Consider the following 24,997-nt stretch of genomic DNA (forward strand, 5'->3'; position numbering starts at 1 on the left):
CTATCGCCCTGCTATTAAAGGATCGATCTAACTTGTGATCCAACACTGTATTGAAATCACCTGCAAAAATATTTTTTCCCGAGAGGCCTATTAATTCCCTCGCCAGTTCATCTAAGGGCCCCACGTCATCTTGGTTTGGACCGTAATAACCTATAATATCATATAGCTGGGCTTTTCTCTTGAGGCTCACAATCAGCCATCTGCCCTTAACATCTGCCACCACGCCCTCCACTGCACAGTCTACCCCTTGCCTATCCAGCAACGCAATAGCTTTTGTGACAGCGACTTGGGGTGTATAAAAAACATGACTTAACCAGCGTTGTGACGCCAACAATTGCTTACTTTCTTCCCCAGTTAAGTGGGTCTCTTGCAAAATCATAATATGAACTGAAAGATCTCTCAAATACTTCAAAATTAACTCCCTCCTTGACTTGACTCAAAGACCGTTTACATTCCACGACAAACATTTTAATTCAGTCAGACTACCCCCTTTCATAACATGCCCAATATACATTCTTTCTTCTCCTAGTGAGAAGATAGCTCCTGAGGACTTTTTCAAATATTTTTCCCATGCCCACCCCCCTCCCCCCTGCCCCCCCCCTCCCCCCCCCCCCCAGCCCCTACCCCACTGCTCCTTACCCCCTGCTCCTTACCCCCCTCCCTGGAAAACCCAACCAACTTTCCTCTGGGCCGTCCCTGGCCCTTCGGGTGCCTGCTGCCTGCGGTGGGCTATTTTTTACCTACACTCATAACTATCTACGGCAAAAAGTCGTAAACCTCTACACTGCTTGCTTCTCTTCTGTATATCTCATTAGCCTCCTTTGACTGCCAGTGTTAGATCTCTCCGCTTTGACACTGCTCCAGGAAGCTGTCCACATCTTCAACAAACCGAAAGGTGTGTATTTTATTTTTCCACATAACTTTCAGAAAAGCCGGGAATTTCAATTGCACCGTTGCTCCCAAACTCCTTAACGGCTCAATCCTCTTACCTAGCTCCCACTGCCCGTTCGCAGTTACTGTAGACAGATCTAACCTGACCTCCACTCTACCTCCCTCCAATATTATGGCAACTTTTTTCAGGGCCACTGCCAAAAAAATTTCCTTTAAACTATATGTTAAGAAATTTATCAATATTCTTCTGGGCTTCGCACAGTTTGGGTTCAGTCTGAAGGAATCACGATGCACCCTTTGAATATCCCTAGCAATCTGCTCCTCAGTTTCATCTAACTGTAATTCTGTCTGTAACAACCTAACCACATACCCTTTTATATCAGAGCCTTCTTTCCCCTCTGGAAGTTTCAAAATTTTTAAATTATTTCTACATTGCATGTTTTCCAATCTTTCTAACCGCTCCTTGTACTCTCTTTCCCTGAATCTAACATTCTCCAGCTCCTTATGGTTCTCCTCAACTTTCTCTCTGATCTCCTTCACCTCTAATTCAAGAGCTGTTGAACGCAAGTTCAACTCATCAAATTTAGCTTCCAGACTGCCACATATCTCTCTAATCCCTTCCTGATTCGCCTTTGACTCCTCGAAGCCCTTATGAACATCCAAATCCAGCTTCTTTAGAAGAGCAATGACTGAGAGATCTAAATCTCCAAACGTTGGAGGGTTCATGAGTAGCAACTCGCCACCATTTAGCTCGCCACCATTTAGCTCCCCCCTAGTGCTCAGTTTTTCGTGGGAAGGGGAAGTTTCACTTGAAAATAAATGGTCCCTCCCGCGCATCTATCTCTTTAACCACGTCCTGCTTTTCTTCCTCCATATCTGTCTCCAACAATTGATATCTGTTTGGGGTCAAGTGGTCTGACCAATCTAATAAACTCCGGCTAGCACTATCGCCCTTGTATGTTTCTGGGGTAGCTGGCGGGGCCCCTCTGTAGTATCAATGTTTTGGGTAGCGTTTAAAAAAAATAATTTAGCGAGGGGGTAATTTTTATTTTCCTATCCGGTATATCTACCTTGCTCCCTTGCCTAGTATATTTTTTCGCTGTGGTCTTTGGTTTTATCCCTATATTTCCTTTATTACCCTCACTCTGCACCCTAGTGCTCCAGTCTCCAACTTCTTTTTTTTGTGTAGTTCCTTTCTTCACCTCTCCTGACCCCCTCCCAGCACTTCTCAAAATGTACCTGGCGGCGTCTTCCTTCTTTGCTGCAGCTATTCAAGTGTTCTTGTCCCGTACAATCAATTGAGCTAACCCTCCTTCCTCAGCCTCCTTACCTCCCTGACTATTTGCTGCAAAATGCTTAGCAAGGGTTTTTTCCCCTTTTCCTCCTTCTCCTTCCTTGGGGCTACCTTCGGACCTGCTCGAGGCCCCCACAGCACGAGACTGGCATTCTTGCCGCCGCTTTCCTTCCCCTCCCTACCTCAATTGCTGCTCTACTGCACAGCTTGCTCCCCGCTGGAAGCTCCGTAGGCGACCCCGCCTCGTCCCCCTCCTGGTCGGGTGATCGTATCGTATCCCACGCCACCATGCACCACTGCTGCCACCGCAGCTCTCCGCAACGATTTCGGCTCCAAAACTACTTTACGAAAGGTAAGACCTGCCTTGATATTATCGCTTCTCTGCACGCACTTTTTCACGTATAGAGGCTCCGCACTTCTACCCTAACACGCCACCTCTCCCTCAGGCACCCACGACCGACTTTCTAGCTGGCTGCCATGTTTTCCTGCTGGTATCTTTACTCCATTAGGGTTGCGGAGTAGTACCATCTTTGTATGATCTGCAAGTAGCAAGGTCTTCTGCAGAGATACATGCATTATTAGCAACGAACTGCCCAGTGCATTTCGCAGAAATGTTAAGCCAAATCTTAAACATGTCTGATACCAACGGCATCGCACATGTATTTAAGATGATTTTTTCGGGATGTACAACGGTACAACGCGTGGTATTACCACGCGTACCATTACAACGTGCCTTTTACAACGCAAGTCGTTACCACGACTTGCGCTGTTGGGGTGCGGACTTAGGAATAGTTTAATTTACTATTCCAACACCAGCCTACGTACAGTAGGGAAGGTGTTGGAATAGTAAATCTACTATTCCTTATCTTAGAGCGCCCTCCAGCGCAAGTCGTGGTTACGACTTGCGTTGTAAAAGACGCGCCGTAACAGTACTGCGGGGTAACATCCGCGTTGTAAAGGATGTTCCCCATTTTTTCGGGACTGTTAGCACCATTTGAAGCAGTCCTTGGAATGTTTCCAAATTTCGTGCACTCTGTGTTTGGCGGAATCCGCACATGTATACATTACGCGTGGCACAAGGCAAGGATGCCCATGCTCACCGCTACTGTTTGCGATGTATATTGAGCCCCTGCTGCATATTCTGGAAACTTCGCAGAATATACAATCAATGGTGGTAGGGAATCATAGCGTGCGTGTCTTAGCCTATGCTGACGACATAGCAATAGTTACATCTGACCCGGAGCAAGCGCTATTGGAAATCGAGCATGTGACCACTGAGTTTGGAAAATCATCTGGGTATAAGCTAAATCTTTTAAAGACCCAGGCCGTTTGCACCCCAGGACTATGCCCCAGTGAGACGCGAGTGACTCAAGAGGCCCGATATTTGGGGATTAAGATTAGGCTGTCCCTTCAAGAAATTGTCGCCGTTAACTGGGCGGATATAGTAGGCTCGGTTAAAAGGCAGCTCGAAAAGGTGGAATGTTTACACTTATCCTTGGTCGGGCGACGGAATGTATTGAAGATGTGCATACTACCCCGGGTACTTTATTTCTTTCGGACAGTACCACTAGAGCTGTCACACAAGCAATTATTGACACTACAATCCATTACCGATAGGTTTATCTGGGGATGGAAGAAAGCCCGGCGGGCCTCAAAATATATGACGCTACAACTTTCTAGAGGGGGATGGGGGGTGCCTAATTTTGCTTTCTATTATTTAGCTTGTCTCCTAAAAAATATTGATAGTTTGGTCACTGGGGGCGAGATAAGGACGGTCGAAACCCTCAATATATATTTGATGTTACTAGGGGATCATTCGCGACACTTATTGCTTTAATTTCTCGAGCAAGGATATTATAAAAAAACAGATTCAAGACCGTACTCGCTGCATTTAAAGGATTGAGATGGGTGCACAAGGTTATGTCTCTTAATAGAATTAATTACTATACTCCACTTGATTCTACAGAACTACTTCCAATTATATTTTGGGATGCTAAGATGAAAATATGGTATGAGAAAGGGATTCAACGGGTTGGGGATGTTTTCGATCAGGGTATTATGTTGACATTCATGGAGTTAAGGGATAAATATGCAATACTGCAGAATGATTTTTTTAAATATTTGCAATTAAGGGATTTTTTTTCCAAACACCCTGAAATAACTCCCATAGCCGTTAATAATTTATTTGACTCTATGTCCAAACATGCTATGATTGGGATACTATATAACATCTTGCTTGCAACACAACATGATGGCATAGCAGCACACGATGCGAAATGGAGTACCAGGTTTAATAGTGCTGGCTCGTTTGTTCAAGAATCTATTGATTTGGATTCCACAGTCATTTTGACGGCGAATTTCCGATCCCAGCACTATAAAACTTTATTTTATCTGTATTATACACCTGCCCATATGATGAAGTGGGGAAATGCCCAAGCAGGGAATTGTTTTAAGTGTCATATACCGCAGGCCGATATAGTTCATATATTCTATGACTGTAATATGTTAGCACCTTTTTTTTATCAATTGAACAGTTTCTGTCGCATCTCACTAATGTAAAAGTTATGATATCTAAAGAGATGTTGATGCTTGGGCTATGTAGAAATGTTGATTCATGTCAATTGCACTACCCATACAGATTATTTTGTTTTTATGGCTATGGCAGTAGCTCGTTTATGTATCGCTTCAATGTGGTTAAAATCGGAGGCACCTTCTTATGAAATGTGGCGAGCGAAGTTTTATAATGCTTTCTATACAGAATTTAATCTTTATCGTCTCAAGACATTGAAGAAAAAAAACTAGGGAATCAGATTTGGCAGCCTGTGATACAGCATATGGAGGATCAATAACTACATCTTGCGTTTCTTTGTTTAGCCTATTCATTTTTTAGTACTGTCATTCTCTTGCTTTATTTTCCCTACAGCATGATGAATATGTTGTTATTTATGCAAGTTGTGACATTTTTTGTATTAACGCTATGACCTGAACAATAAACACTTTAAAAAAAAAAAGAAAGAGGAAATTGTCTCTTTGGATTGTTTTTGTGTAGCAAGGTATACCTTCCTGCACAAACAACAATCATGCTTGTAATGCAGCCACCCTTGCAGCATGACGTAAAGGTGCCTGTGTTGTCGCTAGGCAGCTACAAGTGTACCAGCACAAGGGGGGAGAGCTGAAGGCTGCCATATCTTAGTAGATATCGTGCTTTTCAGCTCTCTCCTGTTCACGCAACACAGTGCAACATCTTTGCTTGCTGGCCTGAGTTGCATGACATTTCCTAAATCTGCCCCTGTGTTTCTAATCTTGGCCTTCCACTTACCTCATTTAGGACTGTACTCCCGGAATTAGGGGCATGGTTCAGGTCATTGTAATAAATGGGAGTAATACACCTGAAAGCAATGAGTTTTAAAAGCAAAGCCTGCACCAGGAAAATCTGTGGCTTGTGGCATGCAGTCATCTGGTGATCTTAGTAAATATATGTCTGTTCAAGCTGAACGAAGAATTTTGGATAATGTCATCCTCTGCAGAGATACGTGGTTTAACGTATCCATATTAACCCGTTTGCTGCTTCGAACGTTCAGCGCCAGTGCTGAACGTTCGAAGAAACGGGTGCGGCCGCAGCACCAGGGAGGTAGCTCGCGCGACGTCCAACGGCCGACGGCAGCAGTGAACGGGTTAAGGTGGTTTGGGTTCAGGGAGCTGCCATGCCAATCACAGGCAATTTCTCATGTTCAGAGAGGCTTGGTCAATCTTCTTCAACTTCAAGTGTAACAGGCACTTAGGGGCCAGCATTGACACCCGTTCCCCTTATCTTCAATCAGTGAGGCAGGCCAAGCCCTTATAGTGCATTGTTGCAGGACTGTTAGAAAGTTTTGAATGACACAGAAATACTAACTGGTGCCTTAGGTTTTCGACATGCTGTCACTGTTGCTGTCCATGAATGGTAACTACTGTCTCTTTACCATCCCCGCAGCCTCTTCTCGCTGGAAAAGGATGACAGTTCGGCGATGATGTGCACCAAGGTGCTACAGGGGTCCTGCACCACCGACTTGGCTGTGAAGGCTTGGAAACTGTTTGAGGAAAGAGCACTGGGATATGGAGATATGGTAAAGTGTGCTGGGAGGAGGGGGGGGGTTTACTCCTGCCAATCATCTGCAGAAAGCGGAAGTGCTGAGGTATCTGCACTCCCACTTGCCTCCAGTCTATCATCTCTCTTTGAAAAAATCTGCTCTTTTCACTTTGTGTAAGACATGGCTTTTGTAAACATGTCTGTGCACAAATTTAACCCTTTGAACTTTTGGTCGTACCTTAGGTCTTTGGCCATATAGTGATTTTTCTTCAAGGTGGTGAACATTCTCAACTCCTATCTGGCTCTGGAGGAGGGCCTAATATCTCATATACCTCTTTCTGGATGTCCTAGATTTTCTCTAAGCTAGGACGTCCGGGTATCCTTTCATCCACCCTCAGAAAAGTTTTATTTGATGAGTCCTGATTCAATTTCTGTTCTGTTCCAGTCATTGGATGAGTACTCTAGAGTCCAATCTGAGAGGGTTGGGGTTCACTACCCGTATAGTGTTTCTGAGGGTGTACTGAAATTCATTGTATTTGTTCTCTAAATTGCTGTATTAGAGTCTTTTCCTCAAGATTCTGAAATTCAGTCCAGTATTCCCCTGCTTCCACGACATACCCAGTCCATTCAGAGGGCAGACAAAGAAATCCAGTCCTTTCTCTCCTCCTGCTTTCTAGGGTATCCACCAGGCTACAGTCCGGTGTGTCTATTGAAGGATGGGCAAAAGACTAGTCTCTTTTTTCTGTCTGTGGGCTGCCCCAAAATCTCATCTACATCAAGCGGAAATCTACCCTCTCTACTATGCTCTGCTCTTTTTGTGCATTCAAGGGGCGGTGAAGGAGCTGCTCCCAAGTGAAATCCAGACCAGGGTACTTTCTAGAGTCCTTCTTGAAAACGTTGACATTTAGTTCCAGATTACTAATGTGTTCCTTTTCCAGGTCTGTGACAGTGAAGGTCGCCAGCATCAGGAGATCTGCCCGATGTGCGCTTTCTGCTCTCTGAAGATGGAGCAGTGCAAGACAAAAACCAACCTGAAGAGGGTACGCTGTGGCACCAATGTGTCTTTCGAGAAGTTCATCAACCCTACAATTAAGTCTCAGAACATGAAATCTGAAAACAAGGTAAAGAACTAACGGGCATTGGGCTTCTGGCAGAAAGCTTCTACTGATAATATTTGAGGCTCCCCTTAGAGCAACATGCATCCTTATCCTCAGTAATCTCTTCATTCTGTCCCTCATCAAAGTCCTTACTCATGTGGCCTAGAATCACACAGTCTCCTGCTTCTTGTCCTCTTTCTCCTGGTCCTTCTGTCCTTCTTTAACATTCTCCTCATGGTCGTCCTTCCTCTTCTGACCCTTCTCCTCCTCAATACTTCTTTTTTATTCTCATCCTCATGGGGCTTCAGGCCATCCTGGTACTTGTGACCAAGCTCCACCTAGCATTGGCCCTCTTCTTCCTTCTGGTCCTCCTCCTGGTCATTCTCTTCAACCTTCTGGTCCTGCTGCTTCTGGTTCTCCTGGTCCTCCTATTCCTTCTATTATTTATCCTCCTTGTTCTGTTTCTTCTGATCTGTGGGTCTTCCTGATATGGTTTTAGTTGGTATTGGACATCCTCCAGGTTCTGATCGTTTCTGGGTTTTCTAGTCCTGTTCCTGCCTGCACCACCACCCTCCCACCCCCGGCTCTGGTTCCTGTACATCCTCAGGCCTTCCTGTTCCCCGGGTCATTGTCCACCTGGTACTAGACCTTTTTACCTTAACGGTTTGGGTCCTCCTGGTCCCTGTCCTCCCAGCCCTGGTCCACCTAGTCCTCCGGTTCTGTTGACCCTCATCTTGGTGCTTGTCCAGGACCACCTCACCCTGTTCTTCCAGGCTCGGTTCCAACTAGAACTGGCCCTTGTCATGCTAGAACTGGTACTTGTGTTCCTCCTGAGCCTGGTCCTCCTGGCCCTTGTTCTCATTTTTTTTTTAAACAATTTTTATTTAATTCTTCACGACAGTTTACATAGTTGTAGTTCTAGCAATTGGCACGATTATCATAATTGCATCTTACATTTTTGCATGTCAACCTAGGGTGTGACAGTATATGTGTGTAACAGGATTGGCTATTGGTCTCCCTTCTCTGGCCATACAGTGTCGTGGTGTGCCTTAATATAGCCATAATAGGAGCTATATAACTTGAATTGTATCCAGTCCGTGAAACTACCGGCATGGACAATGAACAGTGGATGAGAACCTAGGATGATTGGGGCTAGGTAAATTAGAACATCTTCATCCATGGGCATCAGTTGAGGGGAGGATTAGGTTGTTGCATTTTTTTTAGGGGGTGGGGGAGTAGGGCTTTCCCAAAGTATGTCTCAGGCGAGTGTAGGCACTGTGTATGGGTCTCTTTGTCCCGTGTGGGTACTGCCAGGTCATGTTCTATCGTGGTGTCTGGAGGTAACTGTGGTATTACCAGTATTTGAGGTGGACTGGGCTAGTATATCTTGACTTGGGGCTTCAGTTGTTGTTATCTAGGGTGGCGTTTGCTGCGTGCTTACTGCCTGGTGGCGGAATTGGTACAGTAGTGTGCCTAGTCTGTGGAAATATGTTTCTTACGCGCCACTTGTACCTCCTCCCGCCTGATTGTGTCCTACTCTGCTGAGTCCCATTTACTAACTGCCCATCTCCAGGCTGCCAGTGGGAGTCCTTCTGGTGCTCTGTAATACATTGTGATCCCTCTCTTCATCAGTAGAAGGGCTAGGGAGGCAAAGCACATCTGAACTTAAGGGTCTTTAGTCTGCGGAATACCCAATCCCGCAGGCTTCCCAGGTGTGAAAATCAGTGAGCCCTGTTAATTCCCGAAGTGTCTTGTGTATTGTACTCCAATAGGTCTGTATCATGGGGCATAGCCAAAGCATGTGTTTAAATGTTGCATCTGGGGTTTGACATCTTGGGCACAGAATTCATGTGTCTGGGTAAAACCGTTGGAGCTGCGGCGGGCTGAGGTAGGCCCGATGTGGTATGGAGAAGTGTATGTTTTTAAACCGAGCATTGCAGGACACTTTCTTCGGGTATTCTAAGGCTCCCTCCCGGTGCAACCGTATCGTGAGAGGCTCCATTGCCGTGGCGACTAGCAGGGGGGAGAGGGCACCCTTGCAGGTGCCTCTCCCTATCTGGAAGGGCAGCGAGATGTATTTACCCAGTCGTGTCCTCGATGTGAGATTTGTGTATAATAGTTTCACTTGTGCTCTGAAGGTCGGTCCCAGCCCCATCCGTTTTAGTCTCTCGAAGAGGTATGGTCAGGTCAGGGTGTGAAATGCCTTTTCCGAGTCCAGGACCAGTCAAGCCGCCCTGGGGTTGCGGCCCGGAGCCCGATCCTGAACATGAAAGAGCCTACTGATGTTTTGGGATGTATTCCTACTCAACACAAACCCGTTCTGGTCCAGGTGTATTAACAGCGGGAGCATTGGGCCCATTCGGTCCCCCAAAATCTTGCCTAGAAATTACAATCAGCGAATAGTAATGTTATTGGTTTATATTTTTTCCCGCAACGAGCCAGATTCCCCCTTCTCTAGCGCTGCCTCGTACATGCCTTACAATTTTGGCGCCAACAACGTGGCGTAGGTGCTATAGTATTCTATAGGTAGGCCGTCTTGCCAGGGAGCTTTGTTCTGGGCTAGTGCCTGAATTGCTTGCTTTACATCCGAGTTTGTGATCACTGCCTCAAGGAGAGACCCATCCTCCCTCGGAATTTGGGGTATGTTTTGGGGTGCTAGGAAATGGTTGACCTCTTTCTGACAGCCCTGGTGAGGGCTTTTGTATATTGTTGTGTAGTGGCCCTGTATGAGCCATAGGTTATCTGCCTGGGAAATGGCAACCCTTTCAGCAGGGCCGTGTTCTCAGTAATTGGTTGTGTGTCCTGGTTGTGGCTGGCAAGCCAGGCAAGAAGTGCCGCTGATCTGTCCCTCTCCCTATGCTGTATATTCGTAGTTCTGCTAATCCTTCCACATACGCTGTATTGGCTTCCGCGACTCGGGCTAGGGTCATCGAGCCCGCAGCTGCTGCTTTGGCCATGGCAGCTAGCTCTTGTTCAGCTTTCTGCAAGCTTCGGTCAAGTGTGCTGCAGACTCCCGCTGTCTGCCTGATGTAGGCCTCTCTGATGACTATCATGAAGGCAGCAAACACAAGGAGCTGATGGGCGGAGTGCTGAAATTTTTCAGACACTCACCCCCAGTCACAGATCTGGATTGAATCTATCATCGTTGTTTATCTCATTTCGCCACCCCAGTTCAGACACAGCTATATGCAAATCAGTCTTGACCCTGTGCCTCATGGGAACAGTCCAGCCCGAACTGCCAAGCCATGTCTTCCCTGGACCGGAAATAAGCATCCTGGGACCGGTTTCGGACTAATAGCCCTTATCAGCCAGGCTAGTCTGAATCCAGTGGCAAAGTGAGCAAGGGACTCACGTCTGAGCATACCCTGCCAACTTAGGGCGAACAAAGCAATACAAAAGGGGATGATGGACAAAGCGTTTAAGCAAATCAAACACTCACCCCCCGTCAACTGATCTGGGTTTAATCCATCACCATTCTTTAGATCACCTAGCCACGTCTGGGCATCCCACTCCAGCGTCCTGGTGGATGCCATATTGGAATTATTTGCTAAATATTCTTCAATACTGTTTGCTTGGTCATGGCGGAACACTGGGTCTTCCACGCATTCTCGCTGCAGTTTCCAGGTAGGGACTGGTGGGTGGGGTCGTCACCTTTGGAAGGTTAAAAGATGCGAGTCGTGATCAGAGAACACACGTCCCAGGTTATCTACTTGCTGGGACATGGGGAGTGTTGTCGGAGAGCATAGAAACCGGTCGAGGCGTACCCGTAGATTATGGAGTATCGAGTGGAAGGAATACCGCCTAGAGATTGGGTTTCCGTTCTGCCATACTTCTGTTAAAGACCAATGCTGTGCCCATGATCAGCATCCAGCGGGACACTGACTGGGGTGTGAGAGGTCACCAAACCACTCCTGGAGCAGACAGCGACGGGGAGCCTCCGGTCAGTGCACTGCTCAACTCCGGAGAGCTGAATCTCCAACCAGGACATAATCTCATCTCGCCCAAATGCTGTTGAACACGGGGCCAAGCATGCATGATGGAAGGCCGGTAGTGAAGGACTACTGACCCTCCTTAAAGCTAAAGACCCTAACACTCCCAACCACTCTCATCTCCTACGAGATGCTGCCTCGACGGAGCTCGCGCCTGCCACAACGGTGGACACCGAAAGCCGAAAAGATTCACCAGGAGCTAACAGCAGTAACCCGTCTTCTGTCACAAACGATCAACATCACCAGATCACTCCAGGTGACACGTAAGGGAGTGATCCCACCACACCACTGGATACATCATGGGGCGCCTACGTCCTACAGCAGTATCGCGGACATTCAGCCCCGGAACGGCGCCTGCTCCCGATGGTCTCCAGTCAGCCCCCAGAAGCCGAGACCACTGCTTCACAGACTATGTCCAACAAGCTGGATAAAGTACTAGCAGCAATTGAAGACTCACGGGCCACAATGGAGGATAAGTTTGGGCCCTGCCCTCGGACATCGGCCAGTTGCGAGATGACCAGTGTAAGCTAGCTGATAAAGTAGCGGATGTTGAGAAGGCCCTAGCCACCCTTCAGCTGTTAGCTAAGTCACAGCAGGAAGCCGTATCAGCAGGCTGAAGGAGAGAGCAGACGACTTAGAAGGGTGGTCTCGACGAAGCAATATCCGAGTGATCTACCTGCTGGAAGGGGCTGAAGGATCCAACCCAGTGAAGTTCATTTAGACATGGCTCAAATAATTCACCCCAGATTCCGAACTCACGCCCTTTTCAGTGGAGGGAGCCCACAGGGTTCCTTCTTGATGACCTCCCCCAGGGATGTCCCCACGACCAGTGCTCCTGAAGTTGCTTAAACTTTTGACACAGGGACCCGGTGCTGAGAGCGGCCAGACAACATGGGCCACTTCAGGTGGAAGACAAACGAGTCATGGACTTCCCGGACTATTCTAGGGTGGTGCTGCGACAGCGGGACTCCTTCCTGGAGGCAAAACGGAAGCTCCGCCAGAATGGGGTCTAATACTCGCTTCTTTTTCCGACCCGCCTCAGGATCATACATGATGGAGACACTACATTATTTGTGGACCTGAGGGCAGTGTTTGAATAGATCGACCTCCATGCTCTGGACAATCCTCCCTGGGACGTAGTCCCTAACATAAGGGAACCACGATGCAGGCGCCAAAGGGGAAAAGGAACCTCCCAGCGACAGGGACCAAAACACCAGAGCCCAGTAGCTACCCCACCCCAACCTCGAAGAAAAGATAGCTGAGCGAAGAAGAGCTCTCCAAGCAGCCGCAAATTTGGATCCAGCCTTGGAAAGCTCAGACAGGGAAGATGGCCCACACGTCTTGTCATCCAAAGAAGATTCCTTGGACACAAGCATCTCCTGAGCGCACTCAGTGACCCCTCGCCCCGTGACCCCCCTGACAGCAGATGGACTAATTTGAGGGAACATGATATCTAGGTTCACAATCCCCTCCTTTCTTCCTCACCCTCTCCCAACGGGATCCCCACCCTGCCCATGCCCGGAAAAACAGGTTGAGACCGTACTACCACTAGTCGCTTCGTAGCTCTCTTCCTAAGTACAACAGACCCCGCCAACACTACACTCGGGAACATGGGCCACTATGGACAACGGACCAGCACTCCGAGAACCCAGCCCCCCCCCCACACACACACAATACACTAGAACTTTAGCTCCTTGCATAGTTTGGAAGTATCGCCAGTTGTGATAGGTCCGCAATGTTTGGACCTGGTTCCCCTCGAAATTTTGAATTTCTCCTCAGTTATTCACCATCCCCACAAATGTAATTCCACCCAGGGCGAGCATCTTCATCTGACGGCATCACAGGACAGAGGACCGGGGCAGGATCAGTGCAAGATACCCTCTACCCATTCCCCCAACCCCAGAACGCACACTCTGATATACCAACGTCAGCAGACACTTGAATCTTCTCTCTAAATTTTCGGGGAATGCGTACAGCCAAATAGGTATGTGATTAATTCCTATACCAAATGCCAGAAAACACAGATAATTCTTTACAGGAGACGCGCCTCACAAAGGCCGAATTGGAACGAGTACAAAAGCAACGGTGCAGCACTTTCTGTGTTGCTACATACTCTGCTTTTGCACGTGGTTCGCTGATTTGGCTCAGGCCGGGGATCCCGTTAAAAGAAACCCGCAGGGTGGTGGACAAAGAAAGGCGGTATGCCCTCGTAGAAGGGCTCCTGGATGGACAGCCCCTACCTCTTAGTAGCATTTAAGCCCCGAACATTTACCAAGGGAAGTTCTGGGACTCTTATCGACCGGCAAGCCTCAGGCGGTGGGGGTGCCCTCCAGCTGGGCAGCAGGTGGTGGATGGGGGACGGGCCTAATCTCTTTCCTTTCTCCTGGTATTGGCCGAGTGTCACGCTATCCAGGCTTCCTGGGCCGCACACAGGTGCGTCTCCAGCCCCAGCACTATGTGACTCTTGGCTCTCCAGTCCACCTCACACTGCGTCTCCTTCACCGTCTGTAGTTGTTCCTGGAGCCCGGCCTGGGTCAGATTCTGGGAGGCTTTGGGGAATCCTGGGTGGCCCCGTCGGCCCTCAGCCGGAGAACCGTCATGTAGGTCTCTCTGCTGGCCCTAGGTGTTCACCAACTGCCAAAGGGTGTCCTGTGGCGGTTATGGCCTCCCGTCCTCTCCGCTGCTAAGCCCCCCCGCCCGCTCCTCACCTCGTTCTTCCTGCTGGCTGTGCCTGGGGCACAGTGCTGGGCCTGGGACGGAGTCACACTCTGTTCTGAGCCAGCATTTCACAGCTTTTCTCGACGACCCTCTGTCTTCTGTCCATGATGGTCGCCATTTTGGGAGAGCAGCCACAAGGTCGAGGCCCTTCGAATCTTGTGGTGTAGCCCCTTGACACTATCTAGTTGTGTGTTGGGCATCCGGTATCTGTCAGAAGCAGTTACATGTCTCTGTTGGGCCCCACAGACCAATATGATTGTTGATTATGCAGGCCGGAGTACAAAGCTCTACTCGGGCACGTCAGCCATCTTGGCTGGCTTGGCCATGCCCCCCGGCTCTCATGCCCTCTTGATCATACTGTTCCTGGTGCTCCTAGCCCTTCTTGTCCTCCTGATTCTGGTCCTCAACCTTGTCCTGTTGGCCTTCCTGGTTTTGGTCCTCTTGATCGTGGTCCTATAGCCCTCTTTCTCCTACACTAACCCTCTTTGTTCTGGTTCCCCAGGTCCTATAGCCGTTGTTCTCCTACACTAACCCTCTTTGTTCTGGTTCCCTTGGTCCTATAGCCCTCGTTCTCCTACACTAACCCTCTTTGTTCTGGTTACCCTAGCCCTGGTTCGCCACCTGGTCATTTCCCACTGAGCCATAGTCCACTTGGCCCCTTTGGTCCTTCTGGTCTTGGTCTGGTCTTGGTCCTCCACGTCCTGCTCTAAATCTCATTCCTCCAGGCCCACTTCATTTCCTGGCCATCTTTTCCTCCTCCTAGTCTTCTTTGTCTTGATCTTGGGCCCATTTGCCTAGTCTTCCTTGTCGTAGGTCCCCTGGTTCTCCTGTTCTCTATCCATCTGGCTGTAATCTTCTTGTCCCTTTGGCCCTGTTAATCCTGATTTTTTTTATTTTTTGTTGCTTCTGATCTGTTCCTCACCGCCCTGGTGGACTTGGTATTCCTTGTCCTGGTTTTCCTATCTTGGTACTCATGGCACATGCCCTGTTCTTTGTCCTGGTCTTGCTAGTCTTGATACTGTTCCTCCAGGCCCTGGTTCCTCTGGTTCGTCCTGGGCATCATTGCCCTATCCTTCATGCCAATGTTCTTCTTGATCTTCCTGGTCCTGGTGCACCTGGGTCTGGTGGTGGTCCTGGACTTGTTGGTGATCATGGTGTTCTGCTGGTCCTGCTCCTAAACTAATAAGCCAACTCCCCTTCCCATGGTCAGCCAAGTGCCACCCCCAAGCTTGAGAAAACACAAGAAGAGAGAGGAAATAGTCCCAGGGTGTTCCTTCATACCAAGGTTAACTATATGAAAAAGGGGCCCAGGAGTGTTTCCTTGGGCCATTGTTTCCGTAATTTAACCCCTACAAGCCTGTCACATAATTCTATTTTAGTAATAGCTTTGGGTTTTATGCTGGCGAGCGAGAGGGACATAGAGGGCACAAAGAGAGCCCATTATTAACCTCTCTGAAAACCTCTTTTAATGTATGGCTTACCAGCACAGCTGTCTGGAGACATATTGTTTCCTATTGTATGAAACATACATAGAGTGGGCTTTAGCTCCACCAAGCGAATATTACCCACTCACTTCATGTTATAAGCTATTTCAAGTATCATTAACCCTACACAAAGTGCTTTCATTGGAATGCATAAGAAACTATTTTACACCTAAAAACCATACTCAATCATCACAGTGTTTGTCCCATTCAGTTATTTTTTGCTACTTTTTTCCAACTTTTGCAAATCCATTAGGATACCCTCTGACATAAGCAGGTCCCAGAGGAAACACTGGGGAGTGTAGATCAAGAGACGGCACTGGCAAGAGATCAAAGCAAGCTGCCATAGGAGCTAAGACTTGATCCCTAGAACAAAGTAGCCACAGCAAATTAAGTCTCAAAGACTACAAGAAGCACAGCTCTTGAGCCATCTGTTGTTAGAGCTCAGGGATATGTCTCTTGGGATAAACATTGGCGCACAAAGCATTCCACTCCACTCCACCAAACTGGACCATTTGCAGACCAAGATAGTGCTGAGAGCTTACAGTGCAGTGGTTTGCAGCACCTGTCGCTGTGGCCTTGCACCAGAGGGGGCTTGCACAAAGGCCACCTACTGAACATTTTGGGCCTTGTTTGAACACATGAACAACTTTGACCATTGCTTACTATGGGTTATCGACTCTCACGAAATGTCCTGAATAAGAAAAAGATTCCCACCAACAATTCATTAACCCTTTTCGTGCTGATGACGGAACCGCTCCGTCATCAGCCGCGGTAGCGCTGTGCTGCCTGCGCGGCGCTGATTTCGCGCCTGCGCGGCGCGTTCTTTTAAGCGGGCGGGGCCATGACGGAACCGCTCCGTCATGAGCACAGCTCAACCGCGGGTGGTGACCAAGCGGATACGTCACCAGCATGGACCCGCCGCGCGGCCCCCCGCCCCCTTAGCGATGTGGCCGAATAGCCGCCGCAGCGATGTGGTTAAAGAGTACATTGCTGTCATGAACCAAAAATATATCAAGATCATCCCACAATCCCACCCTAATGGAGAGGTGAAATGCTTCCTAAAGACACTCAACAAGGTTATGCAACTAGCGGAGGACTACAAAGTCTTCATTGAAAGAGTGATTTATGCATTTTTTAAGACATTTTAAAATGCCCTTTCGTCCACAACCAGGTGCTTCTGTATTGCTGTGTTCATAGGTCAAAGACTAGCTTACGTCATACTGACAACTGGCTTACGAAGCCCTCACCATCCAAAACCCAAAATGATAAACTCCCAACAAATTGAGAGCAATAGGAAGATGAGTAAAAAAGAAGGTACCATGATTGAAGCTGGGAGAAACAAAGAAGCCTCAAAGGGTGCATTCTTCAACGTAGCGAAGAACACATTCATCTGGGAATCCCTCCATTGCTAGTCAAGACCACCTGAGTGATGGCGACTTTGAATTTTCTGTGTAATTGTCTCACTTGACACCAGGGTCAGCATCTCCTTTGGTGAACTAAGGCTCTTTCATCCCTAAACATCTTGGTCCCAACCCAGTTCAACCTTTGTTAAAACTATTTTTACGTTCTACTGGAACAGAACGGTAGTCTTTTTTTCAGTTTCTTGATGGAGGGATATCATGTTAACAGGGAGGGAAGAGTTAGCATCCACGTGTTACCACCCATCCCTGAGCACCCCTACTCACATGAGCTTTACGGTTCTAGGTAAGTATGTTGGTGTGGCCATTGGCTGGCGAGCAGGCAGATATAATCCACCGCCAATGAGTCGGTGTAATTGATTTTCACATCAGACTGCCAGTGGCCAGGTTCACTGATCCATCAACTTCTGTTAGGTACCTACATGGGTTCACAGAATCTTTTGTATACTTAATTTAATTTGTTACTGTGACAGTAGCCATAGGGGATTTACATAAGGACTCTAAGTTTGAAGTCAAGGGAGTGAGTGTCACATGCAAGTGGTGGATGGAGCTTGAACTAATCCCAACCACTGGTAATTAGTCTGGGCTGCATCCTAATCCATCATTATTTTGCACATCATGCCACCTCAGTTTGAACCCAGCCATATACAAATCAGTCTTGACCCTGCTCCAATCCGAATAGTCCAGCCCGAACTCCCAGGGCAAGTCATCCCTGAACAGGAACAACAGTTCGGGTTGGACTGTTCCTATTAGAGAAGGGTCACGGCTGAATACATGTGGCTGGATCTAATCTGAGATGGCATTGTGGTCAAAAAAGTGATAGACTGGAATGTGGCACGAGTAATTACCAGTGACTGAGATAGGTTAAAGCATCTCACCCATCACTTTTTTTTGTATACTTCACATGCAAGTATGCAAGCAAAGAGAGAGGCCAATATGGGAAAAAAAGAGTGAAGATGGGGAAAAACTGGCATTAAGGAGGTAATGGATATAAAACGGACACCTCATGGGTCGAAATTACTCACCCTTTTCTTCCTACTAAAAACAAAACCTCAAAACATGTACATTTCCATTGGTCAAAAGTGCTGGACGACATAAATGAGATTTGTCAATCTGAAAGAAACACGTTAGTGTTAGGTTCCTTACCTTAGAAAATTCCCAGGCGTCAAACTGAATCCAGAAAGTTTTCATCAGCAGTACCCCTGCGCGTCGGTAGGCGTCGGCTGCGGCTCCGCGTCCATCGTCAGCGTCGTGATCGCCAGGATGAAATCGTCGGAGTACTTAGACGCCGCCCTCGCGCACAGACGTCAATTCTGTACATAGCTTTCCGCGCCAGGAACTCAGAGCCATGCAAGACACTGGCGCCATGAAACTAGGGCCCTCATAGGGAGATACCTTAACCCTAGATATCGGTTTGCAGTACGGGGAGGATGGGTGGGGCAGTAAGGAATCTAACACTAACTAATGTTTCTTACATATATATCATTACCGAAGGTAAGTAACTTGTGCATCTGAAAGAAACACGTTAGTGTTAGATTCCTCACCTTAGGATAGATACCCAGCAATACCAACCCCAGTGGTGGGTCTGTGAACCAAGATCACACCAGGAAGTCCTGGAGAACGGAATGGCCAAAGAAGCCATCTCTCCGAACTTGGCTGTCCAGGCAATAGTTCTAAAGAACGGTGGTGGATTAAACCCAGATCTGTTGACTGGGTGTGAGTGTTTGATTGGTTCAGATGCTCCGTCCATCACCATCCTCTTTTGTACCGCCTGGCAAACGTGTGCAGCGAGGCCCACGTAGCTGCCTGACAAATGTCTTGCAGAGGGACTCCCCGTCCCAAGGCAGTAGTAGTTGCTGTGGCCCGAGTGGAATGGGAGCGCAGCTCCCCAGGAGGATCCTTTTTGGCCTAGGAATAACAGACCTTGATGCACAAAACGACCCACGAGAGATGGTCCGCTGGTGCACGCCTGTCCCTTCTTAGCCCTTTTGAGGTGTGGAAATTTGAAAGCCTGTCAAAAAAGCAAGACAGAATGAAAGTAGTCAGCACCAGAAGAAAAGGTGGGCAAAAATAGGCTAAAGTTACCTTCACAATCAACATGGATCACATGATTATAGCACCTAATTTCCAGCTTGGTTGACCCTGGAAAACTCCAGTCCTGATAATTATCATAGGTTTTCCCACAGTAGCCAGTCCAAAATGGGTCACAGTCCACCAAGAATTACCCACAGCTAGTATGTATGTTAGGAGCTTTAGTGCAATTTGTTGAATCATAGTATCCTGATTCTTAAAGTGCAAGTTACTTACCTTCGGTAAAGATATATCTGAAAGAAACATTAGTTAGTGTTAGATTCCTTACCTTAGAATATTCCCAGGCGTCAGACTGAATCCGGAAAGTTTTCGTCAGCAGTACCCCTGCGCGTCGGTAGGCGTCGTCTGCGGCTCCGCATATGTCGTCGGCGTCGTGATCGCTGGGATGATGTCATTGGAGTACTTAGACTCCGCCCTCGCGCGCTGACGTCAGTTCTTTTCTACGCTCCAGCAAGCGCAGATCCGGGAAGAGCTAGTACCCTTAGTCACTTTTTGACTAACTTTTTGGTCTATTTTGACTATCTTTTTCGAGTCGATTCGACTCCTGGTGCCGGTAGGGATGCCTGGATTTAAACCCTGCGACGCCTGTCACTGACTGATGTCGGTGACCGACCCCCACCGCCGGTGTCTCTACTGTCTAGGGGCCGACCACGACGACAAGTTGTGCCACGACTGCCGGGCCTTGACCTCGAAAGCTAGGCGGGAGCGGTCCCGTAAGCTTCTCGACCTCTGGCAGTCGGCTCCACGCTGCTCAAGGTCCCAGTCAAGGAGGAAGTCGAGGGACCGGTCGCAGAGCTGCAGCCATCGCCGCTCGTTGAGTCATCACCACTCGTCGGGCTCCAAATCCTCCGGTAAGTCGAGGCATGGGAAGAAGAAGTCGAAGAGGCGACATCGCTCTTCTGACTCCCCTCGCCGGTTGCGCGACTCGGGCGAGGGTTCGGTGGCACCACCCACGCGGCTCCGCCCGAGCCGCAGGAGTCACGTCCGGCCCCACATCCTCCGGTCCCTGGGCTTAATGTGACTCCGGACCAGATTTGAGATATCCTCATGGCCATGAGGACTCTCTTTCCGCTGTCGAGGCCTGCTGGTGAGCCTTCGGGCCCTGGGGGTCCTAGCGTGCCGGCGTCGTCGGCGACTTCGGGCCTAGTGCCGCAGGATCCTCTGGGATCTAGGCCTGGATCCCAGTCGACACCAGTCGACCTCACGACTCCTCCGCTGGCGCCGACCCCTACGGTGCCACTCCCGGCGCCGTCTCCGGTGTTGATGGGTGAGCAATTCATCTATGACCTTGCTCCATCCTTTATGCCTGTTTATCAGGACTCGGATGAAGGGGAGAACTGGGAGGACCTGAAGACCCTCTGGCACAGCAGTGCCAGTTAAGTCAGGACTGGGCAGACGAGCTGGGCGAGGCCAGTGGTCTTGATACATCGCCTGACACTGGCTTCATCTCTCCTCCCTCCGTGGCTACGGAGGAGAGTGCTACCTATGGTGTGGTGTTGCGCAGGGCAGCCAAGGCCTTGGCTCTTGAGCTCCCTGCAGTGGCCGTAAGGACTAATCTCCTCACAGAGGTGCTTCAACCGCCAGTAAGGTCTTTGGACGCTATGCTGGGTTCAATGAGGCCCTCACAGACCTTCTGATGGGCACTTAGTCCATGTCCTCCACAGTGCCCCCTGTGGATCGGAGCGTGGCCCGACGGCACCGCCCGGCTCCGGGTGACCCCAGCTTCCTGTCCACCCACACCACCCCGAGAGTCTGGTTATCCAGGCCTCTACGTCCCAGACCGCATTCCCGTCCACTTGCCCGGATCGGGAATCCTAAAGACTTGATCAGTTTGGGAAGAAACTGTTCTCCTCAGTCAGCTTGGGGTTGCGTTCCTCAATACCGCATGCCTTTTGGGCCGTTACACCCACTCTGCGGGATACGGTGGCGGACGTGCTGCCTCAGTGTCCGGAGGAGTACAAAAGGGGGTGGTGATGGACGGAGCATCTGAACCAATCAAACACTCACACCCAGTCAACAGATCTGGGTTTAATCCATCACCGTTCTTTAGCCCACTCTGCCACCCCAGTTCAGACATGGCCATATGCAAATCAGTCTGACCCTGTGCCTCATGGGAACAGTCCAGCCCGAACTGCCAAGACATGCCTTCCCTGGACCAGAAACAAGCTTCCTAGGAGCGGTTTCTGGCATTCCAGCCGTCTTCAGCCAGGCTTGCTTGAATCCAGTTGCAAAGTGAGCAAGGGACTCACGTCTGAGCATACCCTGCCAACTTATGGCGAACAAAGCGGCTCAAAAGGGGGTGGTGATGGACGGAGCATCTGAACCAATTAAACACTCACACACAGTCAACAGATCTGGGTTTAATCCATTGCCACAAGCACTTTCAGTTTACCGTGCTCCCCTTCGGCCTCACCAGCGCCCCTCGGGTGTTCACGAAAGTGATGGCGGTGGTCACAGCTCATCTGCGCAGGTCAGGTGTTCCAGTCTTCCCCTATCTCGACGACTGATTGGTGAAGGCGGGCTCACCCCAGGCAGTCGTCTCCCACCTCTAAACTCTGGCCGATCTCCTGCACTCGCTGGGGTTCTCCATCAACGTCCCGAAGTCACACCTGAGTCCCTCCCAAAGGCTCCTCTTCATCGGAGCGGTTCAGGACTTGGAGCAGTTTCAGGTTTATCCTCGCGAGCAGCGGGTTTGGGATATTCAGGCTCTGATTCTGATCTTTCAGCCGTTATCCCGAGTTTCGGTCAAGGTGACGCTGCGGCATCTGGGGCTGATGGCCTCCTGCATCCTGCTGATACATCACGCCAGGTGGCGGATGCGGGCTCTGCAGTGGGACCTGAAATTACAGTGGGCACAGCATCAGGGCAACCTGTCCGACCACGTCCTGATCTCGAAGGGCACTGCAAGTTAGTTGCAGTGGTGGCTCACGGACCACGATTGGGTCAGTGACAGATCCCTTTCCCTTCCCCAACAGGAGCACACAGTGGTGATGGATGTGTCCCTTCTGGGATGGGGGGTCCACATGGCAGAGGTGGAGATCAGAGGCCTCTGGTCTCCGGCGGAGTCCCGGCTATATATCAACCTTTTGGAGCTGCGGGCGATCCGGCTTGCATTGAAGGCATTCCTTCCCTCTGTCCGGGAAAGTGTAGTGCAGGTGTTCACGGACAACACCACCGGCATGTGGTACTGCAACAAACAGGGCGGGTGGGGTTGTGGACCTTTTGTCAGGAGGCTCTGTGCCTCTGGACATGGCTGGAACACCAGGGTATCACTCTGGTGGTTCAACAACTGGCAGGTTCCCTGACCGCCAGGGCGGACCAACTCAGCCGCCGATACACGATGCATCACGAATGGCGTCTGAACTGAGACATGGCGCAAGGTCTCTTTCAGCAGTGGGGAGAACCTTGGTTAGATCTATTCGCCACCGAAGAGAATGCCTAATGTCATCACTTCTGCGTGTTGGAATTTCCAAGGCGGCACTCGCTCGGAGATGCTTTTCGTCACGAGTGGAGCTGAGGTCTGTTGTACGCCTTTCCACCTATACCACTTCTGCCCATAGTACTCAAGAAGATCAGACGCGACCGGGCCCAAGTCATCCTTGTGGCTCCTGGATTGGGCATGAAGGTACTGGTATCCCGAGCTACACAGCATGTCAGTCGATACCCCGATTCATCTGCCTCTTCAGGAGGACCTTATGTCGCAACAGCAGGGGACGGTCCTCCACCCGAACCTGTCCAGTCTCCACCTACATGCGTGGAGATTGAGTGGCGACAGCTGAGGCCATTTGACTTGCCTCCTGAAGTCGGTGTTGTCATTCTGGCAGCCAGGCATCCCTCCACAAAAACAGTATACGTCTACAGGAACAAATTTGTGGCATGGTGCACAGCAAAGGCTGTGGATCCACTCTCTGCCCCCCTTTTCAGAGGTTCTCCACTTTCTTCTTTCTCTTGCCCAGCAGGGCTCTGCTCTGGGCACTATCAAGGGCTATCTCTCGGCCATTTCAGCCTTCTTGAGGCTTCCTGATCAGCCTTTTCTTTTCAAGTCCCCTGTTGTAAATAGGTTCTTGAAAGGCCTCACACACATGTTCCCCCCTGTTCCTTTCGTGATGCCTCAGTGGGACTTGAACCTTGTTCTCACTTATAAGATGTGTGCTCCCTTTGAGCCACTTCATAATTGTCCTCTTTGTCTTCTGACACTCAAAACTGCTTTCCTGGTTGCTATCAGCTCTGCCAGAAGAGTGAGTGAGCTCCAGGCTCTTTCCTCTAAGCCTCCTTTCCTTTCTGTCCATCCGGACAAGGTTGTTCTGAGGACTCGTTCCCTCTTACCTGCCCAAGGTGGTTACTGCCTTTCACATCGGGCAGTCCATCACCTTGCCCACCTTCTTTTCGCCTCCGCATTCCTCGAAAGAGGAAGTGAGGCTCCGCCGTCTGGATCCAAAACGTGCGCTCTCCTTTTACCTAGATCGGACACGACAGTTCTGGGTGGATGACCAACTCTTTGTTGGCTATGTGGGCACTAAGATGGGACGGCGGTGCACAAGCGGATCATCTCTCGTGGGTCATTTTGTGCATCAAGGTCTGTTATTCCTTGGCTTAAAAGGATCCTACTGTGAGGCTGCGCGCCCATTCCACTTGGGCCACAATAGGCTACTACTGCCTTGGGACGGGGAGTCCCTCTGCAGGACATTTGTCAGGCAGCTACGTGGGCCTAGCTGCACACGTTTGCCAAGCACTACTGCCTGGACAGCCAAGTCCGGAGAGATGGCTTCTTTGGCCGTTCCGTTCTCCAGGACTTCCTAGTGTGATCTTGGTTCGCAGACCCACTACCAGGGTTGGTATTGCTGGGGTATCTATTCTAAGGTAAGGAATCAAACACCAACGTGTTTCTTTCAGATGCACAAGTTACTTATCTTCGGTAATGATATATCTGTAAGAAACATTAGTTAGTGTTAGATTCCTTATCGCCCCACCCATCCTCCCCATACTGCGAACTGATATCTAGGGTTAAAGTATCTCCCTTTGAGGGCCCTAGTTTCATGGCACCATTGTTGGTTTCTTGCATGGCTCTGCGTTCCTGCCGCAGAAAGCTATGTACAGAACTGACGTCAACGCACGAGGGCGGCGTCTAAGTACTGGGATGACGTCATCCCGGCGATCACGACACCGACGATGGACGCGGAGCCGCAGACGACGCCTACCGACGCGCAGGGGTACTGCTGACGAAAACTTTCCGGATCGAGTCTGACGCCTGGGGATATTCTAAGGTAAAGAATCTAACACTAACTAATGTTTCTTATGGATATATCATTACCGAAGGAAAGTAACATGTGCTTTAAGAATCAGGATACTATGATTCAACAAATTGCACTAAAGCTCCTAACATACATACTAGCTGTGGGCAATTCTTGGTGGAGTGTGACCCATTTTGGCCTAGCTACTGTGGGAAGACCTATGATAATTATCAGGACTGGAGTTTTCCAGGGTCAACCAAGTTTGAAATTAGGTGCCAAAATCATGTGATCCAAATTGATTGTGAAGGTAACTTTAGCCTATGTTTGCCCACCTTTTCTTCTGGTGCTGACTACTTTAATTCTGTCATGCTTTTGTGACAGGCTTTCAAATTTCCACACCTCAAAAGGCCGAGTCCAAGTAATACAAATGTATCAGCATCATGATCACAAGAAACCTATCATAATAAAATCAAATAACAAAGTTCCCTAAGACCAGCATTTTCAGTCATGTTTCTGCCCTCATACAACCAACCTGTTTGAGCATCTCAGCCATCAGCAAGTCTCAGGCATTTAGTGAAAGTTTTGTCATGCATTATGGGTCATATGTATGAAACTTTGGTTTTGCGATTTTCAAATAGCGATTTTTAGAGAATCACTATTTGAGAATCGCAAAATGCTATGTATGTAGCATTTGCAAATAATTTTGCAAATCCTA

The 24,997-nt window shown here is 49.1% G+C and overlaps 1 protein-coding gene across 1 annotated transcript in view; it reads left to right on the forward strand.

The window, feature by feature from the left end:
- The window catches only part of LOC144766832 (uncharacterized), a 145,538-nt gene that overhangs the window by 105,753 nt on the left and 14,788 nt on the right, over positions 1–24,997 (forward strand). The window contains exons 3-4 of the mRNA XM_078650552.1: positions 6,159–6,291; positions 7,193–7,375. Coding sequence (XP_078506678.1) covers positions 6,159–6,291; positions 7,193–7,375 — 316 coding nt within the window. The remainder of the gene's footprint in view (positions 1–6,158; positions 6,292–7,192; positions 7,376–24,997) is intronic.

This window comes from Lissotriton helveticus, chromosome 7 (genome assembly GCF_964261635.1).
Source record: "Lissotriton helveticus chromosome 7, aLisHel1.1, whole genome shotgun sequence".
Lineage (NCBI taxonomy): Eukaryota > Metazoa > Chordata > Amphibia > Caudata > Salamandridae > Lissotriton > Lissotriton helveticus.